General features: G+C 37.5%; 1 protein-coding gene across 1 annotated transcript in view; it reads right to left on the bottom strand.

The window, feature by feature from the left end:
* Positions 1 to 26,595, bottom strand: part of Trip11 (thyroid hormone receptor interactor 11) — a 66,623-nt gene that overhangs the window by 24,993 nt on the left and 15,035 nt on the right. The window contains exons 4-11 of the mRNA XM_013517219.1: positions 19,227 to 19,505; positions 16,764 to 16,823; positions 14,489 to 14,654; positions 13,555 to 13,908; positions 10,942 to 10,982; positions 10,278 to 10,364; positions 7,437 to 7,649; positions 3,695 to 6,670 (exon numbers count right to left, since the gene is read on the bottom strand). Coding sequence (XP_013372673.1) covers positions 3,695 to 6,670; positions 7,437 to 7,649; positions 10,278 to 10,364; positions 10,942 to 10,982; positions 13,555 to 13,908; positions 14,489 to 14,654; positions 16,764 to 16,823; positions 19,227 to 19,505 — 4,176 coding nt within the window. The remainder of the gene's footprint in view (positions 1 to 3,694; positions 6,671 to 7,436; positions 7,650 to 10,277; positions 10,365 to 10,941; positions 10,983 to 13,554; positions 13,909 to 14,488; positions 14,655 to 16,763; positions 16,824 to 19,226; positions 19,506 to 26,595) is intronic.

Below are 26,595 nucleotides of genomic sequence, written 5' to 3' on the forward strand. Positions count from 1 at the left end.
AAAAAAAAAAAAAAAAAAAGAATTATAAAAATAAGGTGGTAAGTGTTTTGGCGACATTTCTTACCAGGGCAGCTCTCCCACTTCTACTGAGGACTCCGCTCCAGTCTGAAGCCAATCCTGGCACTAACACACAGTGCAGGTTCTACCCTAGAAGAGCTGCCCTTCAATCTAATTCATAATTCATTTGGAACCCTGGAGCCCACATGGGGTTCAACTTTAACTGAAGCTACACAATGAACACCATGCCAGACACCAAGCATGGGTGCCACTCCTGAAGCAGGCTTCGAGAGACCATCATCATCACTTCACTACTTGCTATCTTCTAGAACTTGGTGGACCTCAAGTTCCACATGTGCAGCTGAACAGCATAACCATTCAGTTAGCCATAGCCTCTGTGCATTGGTACAGCCTGGCTGCAGGCAGCAAAGCCTTCCTGTGCAGCAAACAGCTCACCCATGGAGCACAGGACCATTACATCTTCCCACTCCTCTTGCAGAGCCACTGCTGCAGCGCCGATCATCAGCTATGCAGTCACCAGCCTTGATGCCATGCCTGCCGACTGGAATTGCAGCTATGGGCTCCTGGCCAAAGGTGCTCCAAACTGCTTGCACACACTGAGGTGGTTTCAGGTGAGGATGAGTGAAGCCCCCAGGGAGCAGGAAACAATGCTGATCCACCCTGCATTCAGTCCTTTCATGGCAATGAGAAAGCCCTGTCCCTTGCTTCCAATTCTCTTGGCCACAGGAATAGCACAGTCTTCAAAGATTACAGCTCAGGTTGGCTATAGGTTCCACTCCATCTTTTTTTTCTTCTTGCAAAAGCTGAGGCCAGTGGTCCCTTTTTCAACAATGATGCATGAGACATCTTTGGAGCCTGGTCCTCTGGTTCTGCACATGACTACACAGATGTTTGATTCCACTCCCACTGATGAAGGCTTTGGAGCCATCGACAATCTCATTATCATTCAGCAGAGGTCAAAAGAGATGCAGTATCATTCTCACATCCTGGTTCAGTGAGGCAGATGGAGGCAAACTTCTCCACGGTACAGAGCCATGAGCAAAATATGCATGTCTGCTCTTCAGTTGCAAAGCTACCAGTCATTCAGGCACACACGTTGTGGATGCTTATGTAGGCTTTGGCCTACAGCCTGTAGCCACGGTTTAAAGATGACAGTCCAGACCTACCAACATATATTTGGAATGTACACTCCCCCAAAACCTAGCTGGGCTGCCTTTCGCATCTTTTCCACAGGGAAGAGTTCCATTGACGCAGAGGTCCCAGCGCTGATGGTGGGCCTGGGCATGGCCCATGGACTGCTGTGCAGGCAGCCAAGGTGAACTCGAGGTGCCCAAATCCACACCCTGCTTTTACACTGCTGGCCAGCAGGCCCCACAGCACAGGCCAGGACCTGTACCCGGATGCTCTGCCCCACAGTTAAAATACATTTCTGCTTGTTTGCTTGTTTGTTTTTGAGACAGGGTCTCACTATGTAGTTCAGGCTGGCCTCAAATTTGCAGCAATCCTCCTGCCTCAGCCTCTCAAATGCTGGGATTATAGGCATGTACCACCATGCCTAGTGTTAAAATATATTTTTAAAAAAACATATTCTTTATTAAATAATTTATTTTAAAACATAGCCAACCCTGTGAAAGTCACAAAAACAAAAAAAGGTTCAGACAACATCCATCTTGAGTAGCCTCAGGGAGGTACATCTAAATATCAACTGGGCCCTAGATGGCAGCACGGGACAGGAAAATGACATTTGGTAAAAGTTAATTTGAATGAAGTGTGAACTTTAGTAAATAATAATGCCTCACAATTGGCTCATTTGCTCTGACAAATATACTATAGCGATACAAGATGCTAAGAATAAGATAAACTGGGTATGAGGTATGTGAGTACTCTCCATAATCTTTGCAACTCTTCTACAAATATAAAACTACTCTAAAAGAAAAGCTTCATTAAAATGCTTATTTTTAGTACTGGGGATTGAACACAGGACCTCTACATTGAGCCAATCTCTAGACCTTTTATTGAGATAGGGTCTCACTAAGTCGCTGAGTTGCCAAAGCTGGTCTTGAAATTTTGATCCTCCTGCCTCAGCTACCCAGAATTCTGGGGTTACAGGTATGTATCTCCATGACCAGTTATTAGAAATTTGTTTCTGTGGTGATCTGATATTGAGACAGGGTCTCACTATACTGTTTAGGTTGGCCTTGAGTTCACTACGTAGCACAGGTTGGCCACAAACTCACGGTGATTCTTCTGCCTCAGCCTTCCAAGTACTGGAATTTGAGGTGCGCAGCACCATACTGGGTGCTAGAAATATCTTTGTGTGTGTGTGTGTGTGTGTGTGTGTGTGTGTATGTGTGTGTTCTGATACAAGGTTTCACTATGCAGTTCAGGATAGCCTTGAACTCACTTTGTAGCTCAGGCTGGCCTCAAACTCACAGCAATCCCCTGCCTCAGCCTCCTGAGTGCTGGGATTATGGGCGTGCACTGGTGCCACCAGACCCAGCTAGGAATATCTTAAAAGAAACTCAAAAAGCAAAAAATCTCCCCGAATTACTCCATATAACAAAGTGTTCACAAATCCCCAAATCATCAGTGAAACGTGTTTATTCCTGGGTGTGTGTCCATTCCTCGGGTAGCACAACCATTAGGGAAAATAACAGTGCTAAGGGGCCAGCAAAAGAGAGAAAGGGAAGCTATTTCATACATGCAGCCTATTTTAAAAGAACATTTGGCAACCACTTAGCAAAAGTAAGTCTGGAATAGTATCTTGCTAGACAGTAACGAAAATGTACCCTGAATACATTCCACATATTAACAAAACAGAAAAAGATAACCCTTCACTGCAAAAGTAAGGCCATGGGGATAACTTGCACCTAGGAATTCAGGGCCAGCCTAGGCAATTTGGTAAGACCCTAGTTCTTTTTTTTTTTTTTTTTTTTGAGACAGGGTCTTACTACATAGTTCAGACTAGCCTTGAACTCACTAGGTAGCTTAGGCTAGCCTCGAACTCACAGCGATCCACCTCTCTTAGCCTCCTGAGGGCTGCGATTACAGGTGTGCACCACCATGCCTGGCTAAAACCCTAGCTCTTAAAAAAGAAAAAAATGAATATACACACACACACATACACACACACACACATATATACATGTAATAAACCCCTCAGGATAAATCGATGAAACCAAAAGGCAAAACTGTATGTTCCGTTCATAGACCTCAACACGTACTCCTGGACAGGGAGCACAATTATTTTCCAAAGAGTTTTTAGTTAACTTCTTTTTTCACATTACAATGAAAGAACAAATGCTTGAGAAATTAAATAGATTTGAAAATCATTTGGGAACATACACTCCTCATTTAAAAGAAGATATTATTGATTATTATCAAAATACACACTGAGTATTTCTTATCCAAAATGACTGGGACCAAAAGTATTTTTAATTTCATGGGTTTTTTTACATTTTGAAATATTTCATTAGACTTTACTGGTTGGTCATCCTAGTCTGAAAGTCTATAATCTGTAATATCAGCACTCAAAAATTTTACATTTTGGATTGGGGATGCTCAACCTGTGTAGCATAAAGATATTCTTAAAATTGGAAGAAAATGTTTAGCTTACATTACACTCAAGTAACACAATGTTTAATACATCCTTCTATAAACTCCACCCGGAACATACCTGTTCTTTTTCTTTCAACAGCTGCTCAAAAGCAAGAGCCTTCTCTTTCATTGAATGGCATTCAAATTCTTTTTCTCGAAGCATCATAGAAAACTTCATGTTAGTCTCTTGTAATGCTTGGTATTCGGTTTCTTTTGCCCTGGATGCTTCTACTATTTTTTCATTTTCTGCTTTTAGTTTAGCAATTTCCATTTCTAAAATTAATACTCTCTCCTTCAAGTTTGTTACTGCCTGCCTCAAAAGCTCATTTTCATTCACTTTGTTGGTGAAATTTTCATTTGAAGAAAGTAATTGATCACTTTTGGCTTTGATTAAGAGATCTTTTTCCTTAAGTAAGTTCTGTAAAACCTCTTGTTTCTCTTTTAGCTGCTTAACTTCCGAATCAGCTTGTTTGTATTCTTTCCTTTCTTGTTCTGAGGTAGCTACAAGTGAATCAGACAATCTGTGATTATTTTCCTGGAGAGTTCTAATTGTTGCATCTTTTTCTTGCACTGATTTTCTTAGCTTTTCTATCTCTAGTTGAAGCGACTGAGAAGAATCACTTGATAGAGCAGATGTATTTGCTCTAGGTAAGCCAGAAGAGAGATGGGGTGAAATGCTATCAAGCTTTCCTAGAAGAAGATCCTTTGTATTGCAGAGCTGACCTATGTTGTACTGAACTTGTGCTAATTCCTGCCCAAAATTTTTGAGCTTGGTTTCATTCTGCTCGTAACTTTGGATCAGGCCAGTGTAGTCAACCTGTAACTTAGAGTTATTATCACTGTCAATCAAAACTTGTGCCTGAAGCTGGTGAAGTTCTTCTTGAAGTTGGGCTGACTCGTGCTGCATATTTTGTACTGTGGTCATCACCTGCTGTTTCCATTCTTCCATTTTCTTCACTTGCTGTTTTAATTTATCGCGTTCCTGCAGGAGTTCCTCAAACTGGTTACTATTAACACCTCCCTCGTTACCGGTGCTGGAAGTCTGTAAAACTGCCAATAAAGTCTGACATTTCTGACTTAGTGCATCTATTTCAATGTCTTTTTCTCGAATGATACGAGATAAATTTTGAACAGTTTCTCTAAACATATCTTGGCCGCTGCTTTCGAATCTCATGGACAATTTCTTATTTTCATCTTGTAACTTAATGAGGGCTGCTTCTTTAGCAGCAATAATGTCTATCATTTTGTGATACTCAGTTTTTAGATGGCTGTTTTCCCTTGTCTTCTCATCTAAAACAGCGAACAGCTTTCCTTTTTCCACATCGTAGGCCTGTAGCTGCTGCTGAAGGTAAACAACATCCTGGCTGTAGGAAGCTGAAGAAATTCTAGCATGAAGAGCTTGTATCTCCAAGTCTTTCTGTTGGATAATCTGAGTGAGTTTACCAACCTCATCTTTGGACAGCTGATCAATCTGTTTAGTTAGAGATATATTCTTCTCATTTAGAAGTTTAATCTCCAGCTCTCGTTCCTTTATTCCTTTCACTAATCTCTCAGTTTCAGCTTTAGATAAGTCATGCTTTTCACCTCCATTTTCTATGTTAAGACTCTGAACTTTGGTATCCTGAAAAATATCAGAATTCTCTGTTTGAATATCCTGTCTTTCTTCATGCAACTGGGATTTTATTTGTTCAATTGTTTTTTGTAAATTCTTAATTTCTTCGTCTTTCTCTAAAAAAAGCTGGGTATGTGCGACGTTCATCTGCTCATGTTGGTATTTAAACTCATCCATTTCTTTCTTCTGCTCCTGCAGAGACTGAAGTAGTTGCACCTTACTCTGGTTTTGATCTTCAATTATCTTTAGATGATGTTTAATTTCCTCTTCCAGATGGTCTTTGATTACGTTTAGCTGAGACACCTCACATTCTAGTTCGGTGACGCTCTCGAGGGTTTTAGGCCCCGCCACAGGCAAAGCGCGACTCTGCTGCTCCTTGAGTCGCTCCAGTTCTTCTTGCAGATGATTATTTTCTTCTTTCATAGATCCAAGACTTCTATCCTTTTCCTCTATGGTGTGCCTTAAAATTTCATTTTTTCTTAAAGCTTGAGAACATTTATCTAATTCTTCCTGCAGTTTTGAACTCTCTTCTTTCAGTTTAGCAATAAAGGTATCTTTCTCATTTATAGCTTGTGTCAGCTGTTTCTGCTTTTCTAAACTAGATGACAGAACTTCCTTATTTTCCTTATGCTCACTAGCCATTTGCTCAATATTCTTTTTAAGTCCTGCTATTTCAAAGTCTTTCTCTTGATTGAGTTTAAGTAAACGTTCATGTTCCGACTGTAAGGCAGAGGTACTTGCACTTGACAGCTCCTCAACCGTTTGCTTATGCTTGTTTGCTTCTTCCAAAAAACTCCTTTCCACTCCTATCTGTCCCTTATCCCTTCTTAGAATCTCTCCAACAGTGCTTCTTTCCTGAGAAATTTGTTTATTACCAGCAATAGAGTCTTGCAACTGACACCTGACATCTTCACACTCCAAAATCAACTTTTCATTTTCCACTTTAAGGTCAAAAACAACTTTATTTAAATTTTCATTGAGCTGCTTTATTTCTAAAAGATTCTGATTTAAGTTTCTAACTTCATCTTCCCTTTCTTTAAGTAAGTCATCTTTGAAATGACGGTCAGAGGCTTGACTAAGAGACCGAGTTAACTCACTCCTGACTCTAGACAGTTCCTCTTCATTTTGTCTTATATGTTCCTTGAGTTGACAGTTCTCCTTCTGGATATTTAAATTATTTTTCTGTGTTTTGCTTAGTTGATCTACTAAATCTGCTAGTTCACCTTCAAGCTTTTTCTTGGTTAAATGCAAATCACTTAGAACTAGTTCATTTTGAGTTAACTTTTCTCTCTGCAGGTCTAACTCTTGAATGACGCTCATTTTGTCATCTTCTAGCTGGTGGGCTCTCTTTACTTCATCATCTAGCTCTTGTTTCAGTTTCTGTATGATGCTGTCTCCTTCGCTTTGTTGTTTTGACAGCTGATCTTTTATCAAAATCACGTGCTGAAAGAAAAATTCATTTGCATGGTCATTTTGCAACATTTTTTTCATTTTAGTGCTGAAAAACAATTTTGCAAATTTCATTCATAAGACTAATCCTCAGATATTTCTAATCCTCTTTAAAAATAACTTTCTATTGCAACATTACAAAATTATTTATAAGCATAGCAAGTCCATCTAATCATTTTAGGAAGAGTTTAAAACCACAGAAAGTAAATAATAGATGTTATATAATTTCAACTCTTAGGCCAGGCATGGTGGTGCATGCCTGTAATCCCAGCACTCAGGAGGTTGGGCCAGGAGAATTGTTGCAAGTTCCAGACCAGCCTGGGCTACAAAGTGAGCTCAAGGCCAGCCTGAAGTGCACAGTGAGATGCTGTCTCAAAAAAAAAGACAAAAACAAACAAAAAACCCTAAGTAATTTCAACTCAAACACTACAGCAGGAGTTAACAAACTAAAGGCTGTGGCCCAAAGCAGGTCCACTGTCTAATTCTGTAAATACAACTGTACTGAAACAGAGCCAGACTCATTTGTCTACACTGCACAGCTGTAGGGTTGCCTAGCTGCAACTGATGATGTGGCCTGCAGAGGCAAAAATATTATACTATCTAGCACAGAGTGTGTTCATCTCTCTGACTAGAACATCAATGAACAAAAATACTAATGAAATCACACAATTAAATTACATATAAATTTCTACATATTAATCACTATATCGTCCACCGGCTACACTGTGCAGCCTTATCCTGGTCTTTAACGTGGTGTTACCTTTGTAGCCTCTTGGTTCTGTTTGTCTAATTCTTCTAACTCAGCTATCAGCATTTCCTTTTCACTGACACTCTCATTCAGTTCCTGTTCCTTCGCCTCCAACATCAGTCGTAAGTCATGTAATTCTGAATCCAAGTTCATGTCCTTCACAGCTGTACTTTTAATTACTTCATATTCATTGCTCAGTTTTGAGAGGGATATCTGAAGCTCTTCCTTAAATGATCAAGGAAGACAAAGAAACATCTATTGTCAACTGAAGAGACATCAGAAGATTAAACATACACCAACAAATGAAGCTTGGGTGTCCTCTTTAAATGCTCTGTATTGGAAACATTGCACAATACCAAAGCAATGGTATATATGAAAATACAGCAAACCACAGCCTTCATTCATGTTCACTTGTACTTGCAGCTCCCAGTGAAAACATTTCTGTGACTCAAAACGAGGTGTAACACCTGTCTGCTTACCTTCTAGCTCCAACTTCTTCATGCAAGACTTTCCCGAGCATGTCCTATCTGATCACACTGCCGCTCGCCCTCTCCCGCCCTCACCACACAGACTTCTCTGGAGGCTCCAGTCTCCAGTTTTCATCACTTCCACTCTCTAACATCCAACAACCAATGGCAACAGTTTAAATAAAAATGAAAAATCAATACTCATTCACTCAAGTTTATCTTCTCTAATTAGCAAATAAGAGGCTTTTTCTTCACTAAAGAAATTTACATTACTTGCTTCATCAGAACATGAAAATTTCTCTTGATGTGAGAAAGTGCCTTCCACCTTCCTTTTCCTTCTAACTGCACAGACTAGGTTTCCCTCTCTCAGAGCTGACATTCCTACAGGGATCTGTACACACAGTTGAGAGTCTATTAGGAGGTGTTTATATTTAATGTTTCTCTCCAAATTCCCAGAAATCGAACAGTTCTGAGTTTTAACATTACTTTAACATCTGATTATGTTTGTGATAAAGTATGTATCACTGTAAAGCCTACTTTCATTGATAAAGTTTTTTTAAGAGTAGGAAGAATTTATTGAGAAAAAGCTTCTAACAGGGACAGAAGGGGTCTCAGAAAGTGAGTTGCTCTTATAAAGATTTTTAAAAATCAAACTTATGTGATCTACTTTAAGATTCTCAAATTCCTTCAAATAACCTAATCCCTTATAAAAAAAAGATCAAGAAAAACTGTACTAGAACATCTGCATCAACATTCTCGTTTAATTCACCTCAAAAGTTTATTCAGAGATAGATTTGCAACATAGAGATAACACTCTCTAAAGTTATCAGTTCATTAAGGGAACCACAAAGGTTTTTCTTAGGAGGCTCTTTAAAGTACATATACTTTTGGCATTCTTAAGCAATAAGCAGGCCTATGGCAAACGCAATTCAGCAAAGAGTTATAGAGGTCTAATAATAAACATCAAAAGACAGGAGAACCAGCTATCAGGAATAGCTACAGAACCCAAAAATAACAAGGAAGGAGGGAAGGAGAAAGCTAAAAGAAACAAAATGCAGTAAGCATATGTGTCAATTCCCCATGATGAATTTATTTACTATGTATCACAAACACATTAACAAAAAAAGAAAAAAAAAAAAGGAATTGAAAAATATCCTGGAGCCAGGAGTAGTGGCGCAGGCCTGTAATCCTAGCAATCAGGAGGCTGAGGCAGGAGGATTGCTGCAAGTTCAAGGCCAGCCAGGGCTACAAAGTGAGTTCAAGACTAGCCTGAACTACATAGTGAAACTGTCTCAAAAAGACAAAAAACAACCAAAAAAAAAAAAAAAAAAATCATGGAAAGCTTGCATGACCCAGCTGATATATACAGAAAGTTCTACAATGAGAACAGAATCTGAAGATATATATATATATATATAAATGACTGGGAAACACTACTAGCCTTTAGTGGACAAAAACAGTGGTGTCAAGTACCCCAGAAGTATAGGACACTACATAAAACTTAAGAATTTTGTCACTTAAATGCTGTCTACATATCAATATGCAAAGACGTTGAAAATAAAATGTTAGGGTACATAAGAGTAATATGTTCAGATATTGACATTTTTATTTCTTTAAAGCAATATATAGGTGCAATCATAATGTGCACTCATATAGTCCAGAAAGACATACTAGAAATTGATAAGAGACTACTATCTCAGGAAAAGAGATCAAGCAACCAAGGGTCGACAGATACTCTACCTATACCATTCTCCATTATCCTAGAGATATTACAAATATACTTATCAGTAAATATGTATTACTATACAAAAATCAAGAGTTAAATTAAGTTGCAACAATGACCTTTAACTTAATATCAGCTTTTAATTGTCCTACATTTAAGTACCTGTCCTAGACAAATTACCCCAGACTGACACTACTGTAGAACCCTATTCCACCCCTTGCTGCCAACACACACACACACACACACACACACACACACACACACAAACTCCATTCCTACCACTATCCATCCACCTTTATCCCTCACCACTAAGAAATTGCTGTCTACCATGACAGATATACTCTGGGGCATGAGAGCATCTACACCCCAGACCTCCAGACCCACCTGTGGATGCTGCTACATACAGGACTTCACAGGAACTAAAACAGGCCCTTTAGCTATCTTTTCTACTCATAGCAAAGCTATGTGCTTCGTGGCTTATCTGTACACATATACTCTGGCCAGCCTCTCATACTCTGAACTTTGCCCGACAAGTGTCAATGAGGTCAGCTTTATTCTTGGGGCTCTCTAACTACATTTTCCATTTTGATATAAACTGGTCCTTAGCTGTGAACTATAATACAAATCCCATTTTAATTCTTCCCCCAATTGTATAGCACCCACCTTTTCTTGACTCAACGATGACTTTTCTGTTTCCAAGACTTCAACACGCATTCTAAGTTTTACATTGTCTTCAGCAAGATTGTTATCCTGCAAAAATGTTAAAGCAGCATTTTCAGATAAGAAATTTCCAACTGAAAAAACAGCAGGCTAGCTATACAACTGGGCACTTCTACTCAGTATTTCTTCAGTGATACATAAAAATTAGAAGAGCATCACATTGGACCATCTAGACCCAGGCACTCATTTGAGACACACTTACAGAAGATCACCTCATTTGAAAAACTATAAAAATATACTTACAAAATAACTAGTAATTGCCAGAAAAAAAAAGCAAACCCCTGAATTCTTTAAAGAAGATAAAAACACATTCATTTTGGTAGGGGATGTATTTCTGTTGCCCCTACACATGTAAGATTTGTTAAACTAATCTCAAGAAGATATACATTTTTTTAATTATGCAACTTTTTAACATATGTTGATTTATGGTGCAAAAAGAACTTATAGTTGTTAATAATCAACAAATAAAATTACTAAAATGAAAGTTCTTAGGGTAAGTTCGCATGGATTTTTAAAGAAAAAACAAAAAATAAATAACTATAGTAAATCAAAATTCACTTTCCTAGTTAACCAATGCCAGAACCTTTCTTTTATGACATGAGTTTACCTGGTTCAAACTACTCTGTTTCATTATTTCATTTTCAGCACCTGTAAAAACAGTAGATGAACCGACATTAAAATTATTTAGAACATTTTAATAACTATGCGCCACTTAAGTGCAACCCCATTGAAATCAAGTATATTTATAAGCACAATTGGCAAGAATCAGTAGTTTTAAGAGAAACATATTTTGTCATTTTGTATGTCTAGTTTCAAAGAAATCATAACACAAATGTCAGTTAAAAACCATGTTAAAATCCAACTCTGTGGAAGGTTGAGAACAAATTATAACTGTATTCTAGATGAGTAAAATTATTGCCTTAATGAAAATACAACTATGTTTCAAGATGAGTTCATCAGTTTGGATGGCTGGAAGTACTATAAAGTCTAAGATTCGACAGGAAAACAAAACTAAAAAAGCAATGCTTGTATATTTATTCCACAATGACATAATAACCTCTCAATTAGCTAACGTGATTTAGATATTAATCCATTACATATAGATCCACAAAGAGAAGGGGTTCCAGAAAAGGAACACAGAGGCAGGATAAGCTTAGCTGAAGTAATTCATTTCACATTCACTCAGGAAACAGTGACCATTTACAATGAGGCCAGGCCTAAACAATAAAGAAAAAAACTTACATAAAAAACTGGCTGCCAAAGAGCTTACAACTCAGAAAGGAAGTAGAACAGGTAAAGATGTTAATACAGCGCAGTACAGCAAACACAAGGTGCCATGAGAGCAGAAAGGGCAAGCATCGAGTCCAGACTGGTGGCAGCAAATGAGGCAGAGAAATGGCAGTGCAGGGATCTTCCAGTGAAGGTAATACTGCTCCTGCACTAAATCAGTACACCAGCTAAAAGAAACATAGGGACGCTCCACACAGAGAAGGTTGCAAATACAAAAGGGACAGAGCTAAGAGACAGCAATTTCCTGACTGAGCTGAATTCCAGGCCAGTTTTGTTCTTAATCACTGTCCTATTCTCTGTTATGAGATCTGCCACAGCAAACAAAGGAAAGGCGCAATACTGAAGGAATTCTGTGGCAATGGAAATGGAAAAGAGGGAAAGGACTAGAGCAATAGTTCCTTTTAAGCAGATAAACTTAAGGAACCACCTGATACATAAATTTATTTTATAAAAGAGCAGAGCTACTAAAACTTAAGCAAAATGAGAACGATGTCCAGAACCCACTGCACTGCCTTCCCTGGGCCTCCATGGCAGCTCTGGGACTGCGGCACCTGTGAGAAAGCCTGGAGCTCCCCCAGGATGCCATCCTGAACCATCACGCAAGGAGGGAGAAGCAACTTGCTCTGTGACAACTCTGGTAGTCTGCTTTGCGAGACTACTAAATGCTACTAGACTGGGAAAGGAGGAGAGAGGAAGATGATTTTATTTTGACATTTAGTTTGAAAATCCATGTGATTAGTAGAGAGTTGGCCAACCAGACCAGACGCTCATGGTAAAGAATTGGATAGGAGATAAAGCTGTGGGAGGATCCCAAGTACACAAAGTTCCCAAACAGGATGAACAAGTTCGTGAAGGTTAGAATTTATACCGTGAGAAGAGGACACAGTGCAAAACAAAATGCACCTTTTCAGCCAAACAGCTTCTATTATGTTTTCCTGGTGTGACTGAATAGTGGAGTTTTATCTACTTCATTCAATACTTATTTTTTAGGCCAGGAATATAGCTCAGCGGCACACCTGCCTGGCAAGTGTGAGGTCGTGAGTCCAATTCCCAATACCAAAAAAAAAAAAAAAACCCTCATATTTTATACCACAAAATACTGGTATAATAACAAAGTATCATCTTGAACATGGAAAATGGTAGAAGACCTATGGTAGTTATCACTTAGGCCTTTGCTTTGATACAGGTAATTATTTCAAAAGGTAACCAATCCACTTCTAAAGATGAAATGCTTGGCTAGGCGTGGTGGCACATGCCTATAATCTCTGCACTTTGGAGGCTAAGGCAGGAGGGTCATTGCAAATTCGAGACCAGCCTGGGCTACAAAGTGAGCTCAAGACCAACCTGAACTGCATAGCAAAACCCTGTCTCAAAAAGACCAAAAAAATAAATAAAAATAAAGATAAAATGCTGCATTCCCTACTGGGAGAGGCTGGGCCCTGATGAGTTACAAAAAGTATTCAGTTCCATACAGAGTAAAAGAAGCAGACCCATACTTCCCCATAACAATGTCTATGAAAATACGCATTTCCCAGAAATCTACATGGTTTCTTTTCATTTATTTCTGGACACAGGGTCTCACTATGTAGTTCAAGCTGGCCTTGAATTTACTATGTAGCCAATGCTGGCCTCAAACTCACTGCAAATTCCTGCCTCAGCCTCTTGAGTGTCTAAATCTACACTGTCTCCATATAAATACCTAAAGAATAAAGAAGGATGTATTAGGTGTAGTACTTAATTCTCTTTAGTAGAAAATTTGATTTGTGATCTGTTAACTATGCACTGCATCCAAACCAAACAATACTAATCAAATTACACAGTCATTTCTGCAAATACTCCATTTTCATGAAGTATTCAACAATTCAATTGTGTATCTCTTAAAACAACTCAATGAAATACCAGTCTGAAAAAAGTTCCAAATATTTTATACCAGACAGTACTTGTTGCGGGCTAAACACTTCTTCCCGGGAGGAACTCTGTGGAAGGGCTCTTTCCTTTTCTGTCACAGTCTCACTGTGTTTCATAGCATGAGTCTTCAATTCCAGTTTCAGGCTTTCACACTGTTCAGTTATTTGTCTCTTTTCCATATTTAGCTGTTCCTGTTCTCTCCTCAAAATGTCTCTGTCATTTTCAGCAGAAGATAATTTTTTATTTATGTCTTTTATTTTATTCTCAAGTTCTTGAATTTTTTTTGTAGATTCCACTTTTTCAGTCTGTAGACCCTGAATGGTTTTCTGCATTTCATACAGCTTAGAGTTATCAGTTACTGTAACTCCTGAGCCACCTGGAAAAAAAACAACATGAAGGATGTCAAATATTAAGTACCAAGAACTAAATATCTTCCTATATACAACTACCAGATTAAATTAAGTTAAACTGTTATAATGAACTAAGCATTTTTTTAACAGTAGCAAAGTTTTATTAAAGGTAGGAAAAGAAACAGGCTCTGCAGAGTGAGTTTGGGCCAAGTAACAGGAGGAAAAGGAGTACACCCTAGGGTGTGAGGGCGGGCTGCCGTGCAAGAGACAGCACAGTGGCCCGAGCACTTTTAAAGAAATAAAAAGTTGAAGAAATATTGAATCAAGTAGCAAAAAGCCTATGTATCTAAGTGGGAAAGTACAAACATCTCTAATCACTTATTATCAAAGTATCATCACCAAACAATGCAAACTCTTATGTGAACTGGAACTGTTTACCACAGAAGCAAAATTTCCTCACTGGAAATTTCTGGCGAATGAGCAAAATTAGTCGTTCCTTCATTACTTAGAACTTAGTCTACATTTACACGAGTGTTCTGGTCTTAGAGTGATAAATTTACCATTTAATTACATCACCAAATATGTGAAATTAAGAAAACCAATAACCTTGCTGTAATAGATTTTCAAGTTCTTCAATTCGTTCTTCGTAGCTGCTTAATTCCTCTCGGTGTCGGTGACATATGTCTGTCAGTTTTTGTTGATGTGCATTCTGTAACACTGACATTTCATGTTGGTGGTCATCAATTTCCTGGCTTCGGTTCTGTTTCAGTTCCTGAAAAATTAAGAACAAAGTTAACCACATGTATGATCAACAAATTTATGTAAGCTACTTATTTCACCAAAACCTTAACATTATTAAAATTAATTCTCTAAAAAGAATTTAAATACAGTTCCCAAATTAGGACAATTCTGAAAAAATCCACTCCTTTCTTATATCTCAAAAACAGTTTTCCTAGCCAGCATTGGTGTTGCATGACTATAATCCCAGCACTGTGCAATGCTGAGGAAGAAGGATCACGAATTCAAGCCCAGTCTAGGCAATTTAACGACTTAGTAAGACCCTAACTCAAAATAATGAAACGGTTGGGCTGGGGATTCAGCTCAGCAGCACAGTGCCTGCCTTGCAAACATGAGGTCCTGAGTTTCATTCCTGGTACAAAAAAAAAATTCCATCAAATGAAAGGGTTAGTAGCTCATTATGTAGTTCAGTATTAAGACTCTGAATTCAACCTCCAGTACCCTCCCCCCCCACACACATTTTTCTACTTTAAATGAGCGAGCATTGACAAGAAAACACTGTAACAAAGTTGAGCCAAAGTATCTTTTCCTTGGTCTCTATGACCACGCCCTGGTCCTATTCCTAAAACACATTTCGGCAATATCAGGGGGCAGTCTGTACCTGTTGTGTGACTACCACTATTCTCTTAGGCAGCCCTTCCTTTTGTCAGTCTCAGTGGAGCTCCCAGCCTGTGGACCACAATGCCTTGCTACCAAATTGAGATGACCCACGTCTCTCTGGATCTTGAAGGGAAACATGATGAAAACTGCATCCTCCTAAGTCTGTTCACAGTGCCCTGTAGATTCCTCACCCTGTCACATGCCTACGCTTCCTGACACCAGAATGCTTAATTCTTTCCTCAGTCCTATAGTCAGACCACCTAGTCCTTCATGAAAAATGCCTCTGCTTTACTTAGCAGGAGATGGTTTTTGTTGCTTGTAACTAAGAATTACAATTGATGACTTATTTGTTATTTTCTAAGATGACAAGTCAATTATTTAATACTATGCACTAATGTGCGAGCACTGAGGTAAGAGTTCAAAATAATCCTACAAGGTAGCTGTTACGATGTTTACTTGTTTGTTTTGTTTTGGTTTGGCTTTTGGTACTGGGAATCAAACTCGGGACCTTGTGCTTGCTAGGCAGGCGCCTGTGTCACTGAGCTATCTCTCCAGCCTTCTGATGTTTACTTGTGAAACAGAAAATGGGAGAGGGTAAGTAACTTGCCCAAAGTAGCACAGCAGCTTACACTATAGCCAGGATTAAACCAAGATCTGACTGGGGAACTTACACACATTAGTATTATAATAATAGTAAATCAAAAACTAAAGCTAATAATGATATATCTGACCATAATTTCAATACTGAAAACTACTCACTGCCATGATAAATATATGGAACTAAGATTCTTCTTAAAAGAAATAATTGACAGAAACTAGCATAATTCTACGACTAAGGTAAAACAGTTACTATAGTGAATATTTGTATTTTATCAATATCCTTTAACCCTAACACTTGAAACAACAATTCTTTGGAATTCTTTTTTTAATAAAGGTAGTTTTATAAGCTACAATGGAGACATATAAAATGTCTTCAAAATGATTTTCGAGAGATATTTTAGTTGATTGATTTACTTTAAATTTTTACAGTACTGGGGAGTACTCTAGCACTGACCTATATCCCCAGACTATTTTATTTTGAGGTAGGCTCTTACTAAGTTGGCCAGGCTGGCCTCCAACTTGCAATCCTTCTGTGTCAGCATCCCAAACAACTGAGATCATAGGCATGGGACACTCAGCAAAATATTTTTATGTATCTTGGGGCTGGGGATTTAGCTCAGCAGCACAGCACCTGCCTGGCAAGCGCAAGGTTGTGAGTTCGATTCCCGGTACCAGAAAACAAACAAACAAAAAAATATATATATATATTTTTTTATGTGTCTTATTTCTCATAAGGAATAATTATGATTCAAAATAGTTAAAAACTGAATATCATAATGCATATAATCTTTCACAACTGAAAGTATTACTAATTTAGGTCTATACTTTTAATATACAGACGTTTAGATGCATAGCTACCACTGGCAATCAAAATCTGACTTACCTTAATAATATTTTGCAGTTTGCAGATTTCACTTTGATCAGAGCTGTATGTCCCTTGTGTCTTACAGGTCAGAAAAGAAAGAATTAGAAAACAATTGTACCAATCTTCCTGTTAAACAAAAACTTACAAACTTATTAAAAGCTACTTCTCAATAATGGGATATTTCTCAGACAGATTCTCATTAAAGAACACCAAGCACTTTTTAAAGAAACCTAGTCCATTGGAGAGTAACACACAATAAAAAAGATGCTCTCTTTGAGAATTTGCTAATTGGAGAAACAACAGTTTTATAAAATAAAGATAGAAAAAAAGGAACATTTTACTTATATTAACAAAGTGTAAACAGGGCAACAAGCAGCTTTCTGAAAGAAAATTACAACAGGTTATCCAATGTTAATGCTGAAAAACTGTTTTTGAAATTATTTTGAAAAGGTCTGTATCTCTACCTTAAAATAGAATAATCTTTGGTTTGACAAAAAAATAAAAGGAAGGGGCTGGGGATTTAGCTCAGTGGCACAGCACCTGCCTGGCAAGTGGAAGGTCATGAGTTCAGCTCCCGTAACTGGGGGAAAAAAAAAAAAAAAACGAAAATAAAAGGAATTTGGATTCTTTTCTTCTCATTCAAAGCTGTATGTTGCGTGCATTTATCTTTTTAAAAACATTTTAACTGACACCTAGTAACTATATATTGAGGGGATAATTAACATTATCATCTCAAACATTTATCATTTCTTTGTGGTAAGAACATTCGAAGCCTTTCTTCTAGCTATTTGAAGTATACATCATTATCAGTGGTTACCTTATTGTACAAAAGAAGACCAGAACTTATTTCCCATCTAACTATAACTTTTTATTTCCCATCTAACTATAACTGACCAAACTCTGCCCACCCTCCCTCCCCACTACCCACCGAATCTGCTAATAAGCACTCATTTAACTTTATTAACATTTACTAGATAATATATTAATGAGCCAAAAGCTAGATAACATGTTAATGAGCTAATAAGCTGAAAGACAGGGCTGGGGATTTAGCTCAGTGGCAAAAGCGCCTGCCTGGCAAGCGCAAGGTCGTGAGTTCGGTTCCCGGTACCGGAGAAAAACCAAAAAAAAAAAAAACCAAAAAAAAAAAAAAGCTGAAAGACAAAGCATAGTGCAATGGAAAGAACACAAGATTTGGAGTCAAAAGATGTGTATTTGACTCATAACTTTAATCACCGGGACAATGAGTAAATTATTCTTAGCAATAACTTTCAATTTCCTTATCTGTAAAATAGAGATAATAAATACATCACATAGGTATTAAGAATAATATAGATATGCATCTTACATAGTATAATATAAATATTAATTTTCATTATGACTGGCTAGGAAATTAAGCCCCCTAAAAAGTCCCAAATATGCTTTTTTCACCTTTAAATTATAATACAGGTCGGTCAAATACTAGGCATTCAAGATGTGCTAAAGTGAACATACAAAAATCCCATTTCTTCCCTGTAAACTTTTACCCTAAGTAATGTTTCTTAAAATATGTGACTCAGATGATCAGATCACCTGCGAGTATTTATTTGTTTGAACACAATTTCTAAGGCTCTAAAATAGACTCCAAAATCAAAATCTCTGAAGGCTGGACATGAAAAGTACAATATTATCAAGTTCTCCAGGTCACTCTTCCAATGAAGTGTAAGAATCAAAGCTTTTTGGTAACAAACTGGATAGATGCCCTCTGTTTATTTTGGACATTAGGAATGTCTAATAATGTGGGAAACAAGCAGGTAATTTGAATTGATAAGATTTGTCCTTTTCATAAAATACATTCACAAAAAGATAGAAAATATCCTTACTTCTATACTATTTTTCTTTCTTGTACTGATGAAGTGAAAGCCAAACAAACAATGTACCAGTTTATTCTAAGTCTCATGCCTACTAGCCAATTCCAGAATACTGCATATACAATCTAATATGTATGAGTAAAAGTGTTTCTTGGAAGAAAGTTTAAAGACCAAAATATGAAGCATTTAATTTCTAATGCACAAACCAACACAAAGTAGTTTAACATATTTGTTAACATCAATCACCAGATTTTCACTTTCTATATCACTAGAGCTAACAAAAATCAGACAGACCGCAAGGAAGCCAAGTCACACACAGTTCCTTGGAGCCCTGGTGTCCCCACCACAGAAGCCTCAGAGTTTCCAGGGGAAGAGGTGATGGCTCACAAATAGCTTGGTTGCTTTAAATGTTTTTTAAAAATTTTCTCAAATATTGTACAGAAAAGAACACTGAAACTGAGAGAAAGACAAATCAAAATCACTCAGCCACTGGCTGAATTACAAGTGCAATACAGGGTTTCTATTTCCCAGCCCAGGAGCATTTCTGATACCAAACGCTCTACATACAGCCTCCTGGACAGCACCACTCTTTTTACTTACTCCAGGTTTTTAAAACTCATCCAAATTTACCTACCTGGGCAATGCGCCTCCAATGGCCAATCTCAGATTCAAGTCTTGAGACTTCACTGGACAATCTGTTTATTTCCTGTTGTGAGGAGAGCAGGTCTCCAAAGTCCATGTCATCATCGTAAGCAGCTGAAGCACCATGAGGGATCGCATAGCTGAGTGAAGCTGATGCAGTGGGTGCCGGTGCACTGCCAGCCCCCGCGGGCACTGCATGAGCAGCCGGCTGCAGCTTCAGCAGCTCATCCTGGAGTGCGCTCTGTCTTGCTTTGAGATGGCTGATTTCTACCTATATATTTATCATCCACATTTCAGAGAAGGTACTTTGTAAAAAATATACTGACCTTTTTATAGATTCCTAATATTGAATAGTATAACAATTCATCTAAGATTATCCAACAACAATACACTACTAAGTTAATTCATATCATTTTTAACATCCTAACTTTAAGATCCTTTTAAAAAATACCATCATTAAAACACAAATGTTCCAAACAGTATAAAGGGCAAGGTTTCACTTATAAGTTAACTAAAGCTATGAACTTCTCAAATTGGCTTTGCTCCTATAGGTCAAAAGGCAAGGTGGAGAAAACCATGAATTACTGGGCTCCAAAACTGCAGGAACAGAAAAACCACCCATTCAAAAATACAGAGAATTTGTTTTTTTCTGTTTCTGAATCTTTTTTCCTTTCTTTCTTTCTTTCTTTCTTTCTTTCTTTCTTTCTTTCTTTCTCTCTCTCTCTCCCTCCCTCTCCCTCTCCCTCTCTCTCTCTCTCTCTCTCTTTCTTTCTTTCTTTCTTTGCCTTTTTGAGACAGGGTCTCACTACGCAGTTCACGCTGGCCTTAACTCACTTTGTAGCCCAGGCTGGTCTCAAACTCACAGTGATCCTCCTGTCTCAGCCTCCTGAGTACTGGGATTACAAGCATGTATCACCACGCCTGGTTCCTTTCTTTATAGATATTTTTTTCTTTCCTCCTTATTTTTCACTGGTTCATACAGGTCCGGGGAATTTTTTCTCTTTCCTACTTTTTTTTTAACTCCCTTCCTTATCTGTAAATCTTTTTAATCTATTCTCCATGTTCTTTCTTTGTCTTCTTTTCACTTTTTTCTGTTATCTTCTATTTTGCCTTTAGAAAATCAGATAAATTTTCTACACTTTGTCTAATTCTACAAATACCCTTTTACTCAATAGGATCCTTTGCCTCATTTCGCTATTCAGCTTTTCATAGCCTATTGTTTAATTTTTCAAAATATTCCTCTAATATTCTCCTGTTCCCAACTCTTTATATCTTTAATAATATAACCATTAAGCTTTATTAATCTTCAAATAGTTAACTCTATGTTATTATTATTTAATTCTTTTCCATCATTAGTGGAGGTACAGTTATTGCTTTTAGTACTTAAGAAAGTCCGCCAAAAAAAATGTATGCACACTTCAGGAAAAGAAATATAGTATGATGTTTTTTCAACAGATATTACCCTCATATGGGAAACCCTAGAGGATATCCTATGTTGTAGAAAACCCACTACACTTCTGGCCCTTAGAAAGAAATTGAAAATGCAGGTGCAGCAATCTCAGTGACCAAGAGCAGAAACTTGCCCTACTCATAAATGTCTGGATGCCAATAGCCAACACTTTGAGCACCTCTTGTAATTGCAGAGATCAAAAGTAACTTGTACTAATCTCATGATGGTTCAATAAATTTAGTATTAAAATACTTACAAGGACCGGAGACATAGCTCAGCAGCACAGCGCCTGCCTAGGAAGCACAAGGTCCTGAGTTCAATTCCCAGTACCAAAAAAAAAATACTTGAAGAAATTTTTCTTTTCCTGAAGTATGTGTACTTTTTTGGTGGTCTATATAGATGTTATATGTTAATATCTGGGTTATCTTAGTGTTTTCACTATAATTGTGGCTTTCTTTTCTATGGTTAAGGGTGGTACATTATTGGTTCTTATAGTATGTGAATATACAGTTTGCCTTTGACAGTATTACTTTTGCTGATTGAGGGTTGCTATTAATAGGTTTTCTTTGTATGCCAACCAACGGATTACCTTTGTTACATTAACAATACTGTGATCCATTCCCAGATAACTGGGTGTTGGTCCAATTGTACTGCACCCTCCCCTCCCAAATTAACAGAGGTGCTGCGTCTTAGGACAAAGGCAAGACCATAATTAGCCATGCCCAGAGTATATTACTGAAAAAGCATATTAACTAAAGAAAACTCCATTCTACCAACAAATACTTTCCACAAACACAAGTACAAAACAAAACAAAGTAACAACAGAAATAAGAGAAGACAAGGCAACAAAATGTCTCCCAAAACTCCCAACTCACCCAAGGCAGATTCTGGGGAGATGAAGGGGTAGGAATGCAAAAGTCACACAAGCAAATTATGCAAAAGGATAGCACAGATTAAAAAACTGATCAGTGAGTGAGGTGCTTCATGGGATCACAGAAGATATAACTAAACAGATAATGGAAGTGTTAAACAAAATGATCAAGGAGCTTACAGAAAACACTAACAGAAAGCTTGCTGAACTAAACTAAACAATACAATACATAAATGACCAGATTAGCAAAGAATCAGAGTCCATGAAAAGGTTCCAAACAAATCCCAGAGATTAAAAGTTGCATTAAAAGTACAGGCAGCAGATGGGATGAATGTGATGATACGCTACCAGAGTTAGAAGACAGAGGTACTTTCAAAGACCAATTACTCAAAGCTATCTTAAAAACAAGAGAACATGAAAAATGTATCCAACCGCTGAAAGATGATGCAAAGAAGATTAAGATTAATTACAATAAATAAAAAATCAGAAAACAGCAAAAGGGTGTAAAAAAAAAAAACCTATTTACAGAAATAATAGAAAACTTTCCAAATACCAAGAAAGAATTAAACATACAGATAGGTGAAGCATATGAGATCCCAAGTAGCCATAATCAAAAGAGACCCTCTTCACATCATACTATAGTCAAAATAAAACCAGAAGTCTCACAGGGATGGAATCTTAAAATCTGTTTGAGAAAAGCAACAAATTATGAAAGTAAACCCATCAGAATTACAACAGATTTTTCATCACAAATTTTGAAGGACAGGAGAGCTTGGAGTAAAGTGTTTTAATCCCTAAAAGATAACAACTTCCAACCCAGATGTATAGGTCCTACAAAACTTTCTTTCACAATTAATGTAGAAATAAGGTATTTCTACAACAAAGAGAACCTCAAGAAAACATGACCACCAAACCAGCGCTCCAAAAAAACTTCTCAGTGATAGCCTGGAAAGAGACAACGAAACTAACAATGCAAAAAAACAAACAAACAAAAAAAGAAACAACAAAGCTAGTGGAATGAATACAACAGGCAGTGAGCAGCTAAGCACAAAAGAGAAAAAACACAAAGGAAATCAGCAACAGAAAAATAAAACAAAACAACGATAGGATAAGTTAACAGCTTTCAGTAATAACAACGTGTATGATCTCAATTCCCCAGTCAAAAGACAGACTGGCAGAATAGAAACCTAACAATGCAGTATACAAAAAAACACATCTAATTCAAAAAGAAATTCACAGATTAAACACCAAACGATGTAAAACAATTTTCTGTGCAATAGGAACCAAGAAAAAGAAAGAGAAGTAGCTATCCTAATTTCAGACAATGTGGCGTTTCAAGCCAAAAATGATCAGAAGAGGCAAAGAAGGTTACTACATATTGTTAAGGGAAAAATTCAACAGGAAAAAATAGCACTTGTAAACATATATGCACAAACATAGGCACGGTCAACTTCATAAAACAAACACTATAGGACATAAAAAAATCACATAAATATCAACACAATTATAATGGTGGACCTCAACACCCCACGGTCACAAATAGAAAAAGTACACAAAAAAAAAATTCAACAAAGCAGTATCAGACTTGAACCAAATTTTTGAACAAAGGTACCTGATCAGTATCTGTAGAGTTCCAACCAACAACCACAGAATACACATTCTTCTCAGCAGCACGTGGGACTTTCTCCAAATAGACCACACACTAGACCATAAAGCAAGTTAAGTAAACGTAAAAGCATCAAAATTATACCAACCATATTATCAGGCCATAATGCAGTGAAACTAGAAATCAATGACAACAGAAACCTCAGACATTATACAAAAAGCATGGAAACTAAACAATACTCTCTTAAATAATCAATGAGTCTTGGAAGGAATTACACAGTCCCTAGAATCAAATGATTATGCCAGTACAACATACTGGAACCTTTGGGGACAAAATGAAAGCAGCCCTAAGAATGAAAGAGGAAAGTTTATAGCTGGGAATGCCCACACCAGAAGAACATGGAGTTTTTGGGCATACCACCCTGAATGCATCTGATTGCATCAGTAAAACAGAGGGAGTCCAAATAAATAGCCTAATAATACATCTCAAGATCCTAGAAAAAACAAAAACAATCCAAATCCAAATCCAAAGATAGTACAAAGAAGGAAAATATAAAGAACGGGTCAGAAAGTAATAAAATTAGAAAAAAAAAAATCAATGAATCAAACAGTTGGTTCTTTGAAAGAATAAACAAAATAGACAAACCCCTAGCCCATCTTACCAAAAAAAGGAAAGACACAAATCAATGCAATTAGAAATGAAAAAGGCAAGACTGGCATAGGGGCACATGCCTGTAATCTCAAAACTTGGGAGACTGAGGCAGGAGAATCCTATGAGTTCAAGGCCAGCCTGGACTACAAAGTGAGTTCAAGGCTAGCCTGAATTGTATAATGGCATCCTGTCTTAAAAAGTCAAGAAAAAAAGAAGAAGAAAAAGAAAAGAAATGAAAAGGTGAAATCAAACCAGACTTTGCCAAAATCCAGAAGTTCATTAGTAACTACTATACTTTGAAAACCTGTACTCCAATATAAATGGAGAATTCAGAAGAAATGGATAGATTCCTATATATATGAATTACCAAAACTGAACCAACAATATATAAAAATCCTGAATATGCCAGGCATAGTAGTGCATTCCTGTAATCCCAGCACTCAGGAGGCTGAGGCAGGAGGATTGCTGTGAGTTCAAGGCCAGCCTGGAGTATATAGTGAGTTCAAGGCTAGCCTGAACTACACAGTGAGACCCTGTCTCAACAAAAATACAAAACAAAACAAAAAATCCTGAATACTCCAATATCGGCCAATGAAACTGAAGGGGAAAAAATTACCAACTAAAAAAAGCCCAGGTTCCAATAGGTTCACTACCAAATTCTGCAAGCTCTTTAGAGAAGATCTAACGCCAATACTCCTCAAACTCATTAGTGAAACTAAAAGGGAAGGAGTGGCAGTCAGGAGGCTGAGGCAGGAGGACCTCCTGGAGTTTGAGGCCAGCCTGGACTACACAGTGAGTAGACGAGCATGAACTACATAGCAAGACTACCCCTGCCAAAAAAAAAAAAAAAAAAAAGGGAAAGAGTACTCCAAAGTCATTCTTAGAGATAGCTATCCTGATTTCAAAACTAGACAAGGAACAAACCAAAAAAGAGAACTACAGGCTAATTCCTTTGATGAACATAGATGCAAAAACCTTTAACAAGTTACCGGCAAACAGAATGCAACAAATCAACAAGATCATACATCATGACCAGGTAGGACTCATCCCAGGGTGCACAGATGGTTTAACATACACAAATCAATAAATGTAATACACAAGACAAAGACAAAAACTACATAATGATCTCAATAGACACAGAAAAGACCTTTAGCAAAATGAATACCCATTCATGGTGAAAACCCTGAAGAAAATAAGTATATACATAAAAAAAGAAAATAGGTATAGAAGGACCTTATCTCAATATAAGAGCCACTTAAGACAAACCAACAGCCAACATCACATTAAATGGAGAAGCTGAAAGCTATCTCTTTAAAATCAGGAAAAAAACAGGGATGTTCACTGTCACCACTACACAAAGTTCTTTTTTACTTGTATTTTTTTTTTTTTAAGTGAGGAAAGGTGTATTTAGCTCATAATTTGTCAAGGCTTCAGTCCATAACTGGCTGGCTCTAAGGCAGGGTGGCACACGGTAGAGGGGCAACAGTTCATGCTGGTGGAAAACAGCGAAAGCAATGAGAGAGAGAGAAACAGAGAGACACACAGACAGATAGCATTTTATTTTATTTTATTTTATTTTATCTTTTTAAGACAAGCTTTCACTATGCAGTTCAGGCTGGCCTTGAACTCATTTTGTAGTCCAGGCTGGCCCTGAACTCATTTTGTAGTCCAGGCTGGCCTTGAACTAGCAGCAATCCTCCTGTGCAAGGAGCCTCCCCAGTGCAAGGATTATAGACCTGCACCACCACGCCAGGGCTTCTACACATAGTTCTTGATGCATTAGTCATAGAAAACAAAGGAAAAAAGAGATATACAGAAAAGGAAAAAGTCAAATTATCATTATTTGCACATGACTTGATTGTCTACATAAAAGCCCCCCTCAAAAAAATTCCACCAAAAGACTCCTAGAGTAAGCATGGTGAGCACAACTATAATCTCAGCACTCAGGAAACTGAGGCAGGAGAATTGCTTTGAGTTCAAAGCCAGCCTGGGCTACATCGAGGCCTTGCCTCAAAAAAAAAAAGGAAAAAAGAAACAAACAACAAAAAAAACAAAAAAATACAAAACAACCAAATCAAAAGACTCCTAGAATTAATAATCAATTTCAGTAATGTAGCAGAATACAGTCAACACTCAAAAATCAATAGCATTCCCGTACACCCATAATAAATTCACCAAGAAAGAAATAATACCTTTCATAATAGTATCAATAAAAATTAAATACTGGGGGCTGGGGATTTACTCAGTGGCACAGTGCCTGCCTGGCAAGTGCAAGGTCATGAGTTCGATTCCTGGTACCGGAAAAAAAAAAAATTAAATACTTAGGAATGAACCTAACCAAGGAAGTGAAAGACTCAAAAATTGAGATCGAAAAAGACATCAAAAAATGGAAAGATAGCCCATGTTCCTGGATAGGCAGAACTAACACAGTCAAAATGATCATACTTTCAAAAATGATACACAGATTTAATGCAATCCCAATCAAAATACTAATAGAACTAGACTAATAGAACTAAAATACAGTACTACAAAAAACAACCCTAATATTCATATGAAATCAGAAGACACCAAGAATAGTGAAAGCAATCCTGGTCAATAAGAGCAAGGCAGGAGACATCATAGTCCCAGACTTTGAGTTATACTACAGATATTCCTCATTTAATGAGCTTTCTGTTCAATGACCGTTCACACTTACAACACATCTTTTTCATGTGTATTTCTCTACATCTTGTTTATCGAGCCTCAATGTCTTTTTTGTACAGTATACCTTGTTTATGTAGTAC

This window comes from Chinchilla lanigera, unplaced genomic scaffold (assembly GCF_000276665.1).
Source record: "Chinchilla lanigera isolate Chin_1 unplaced genomic scaffold, ChiLan1.0 scaffold00037, whole genome shotgun sequence".
In the NCBI taxonomy this organism is placed as follows: domain Eukaryota; kingdom Metazoa; phylum Chordata; class Mammalia; order Rodentia; family Chinchillidae; genus Chinchilla; species Chinchilla lanigera.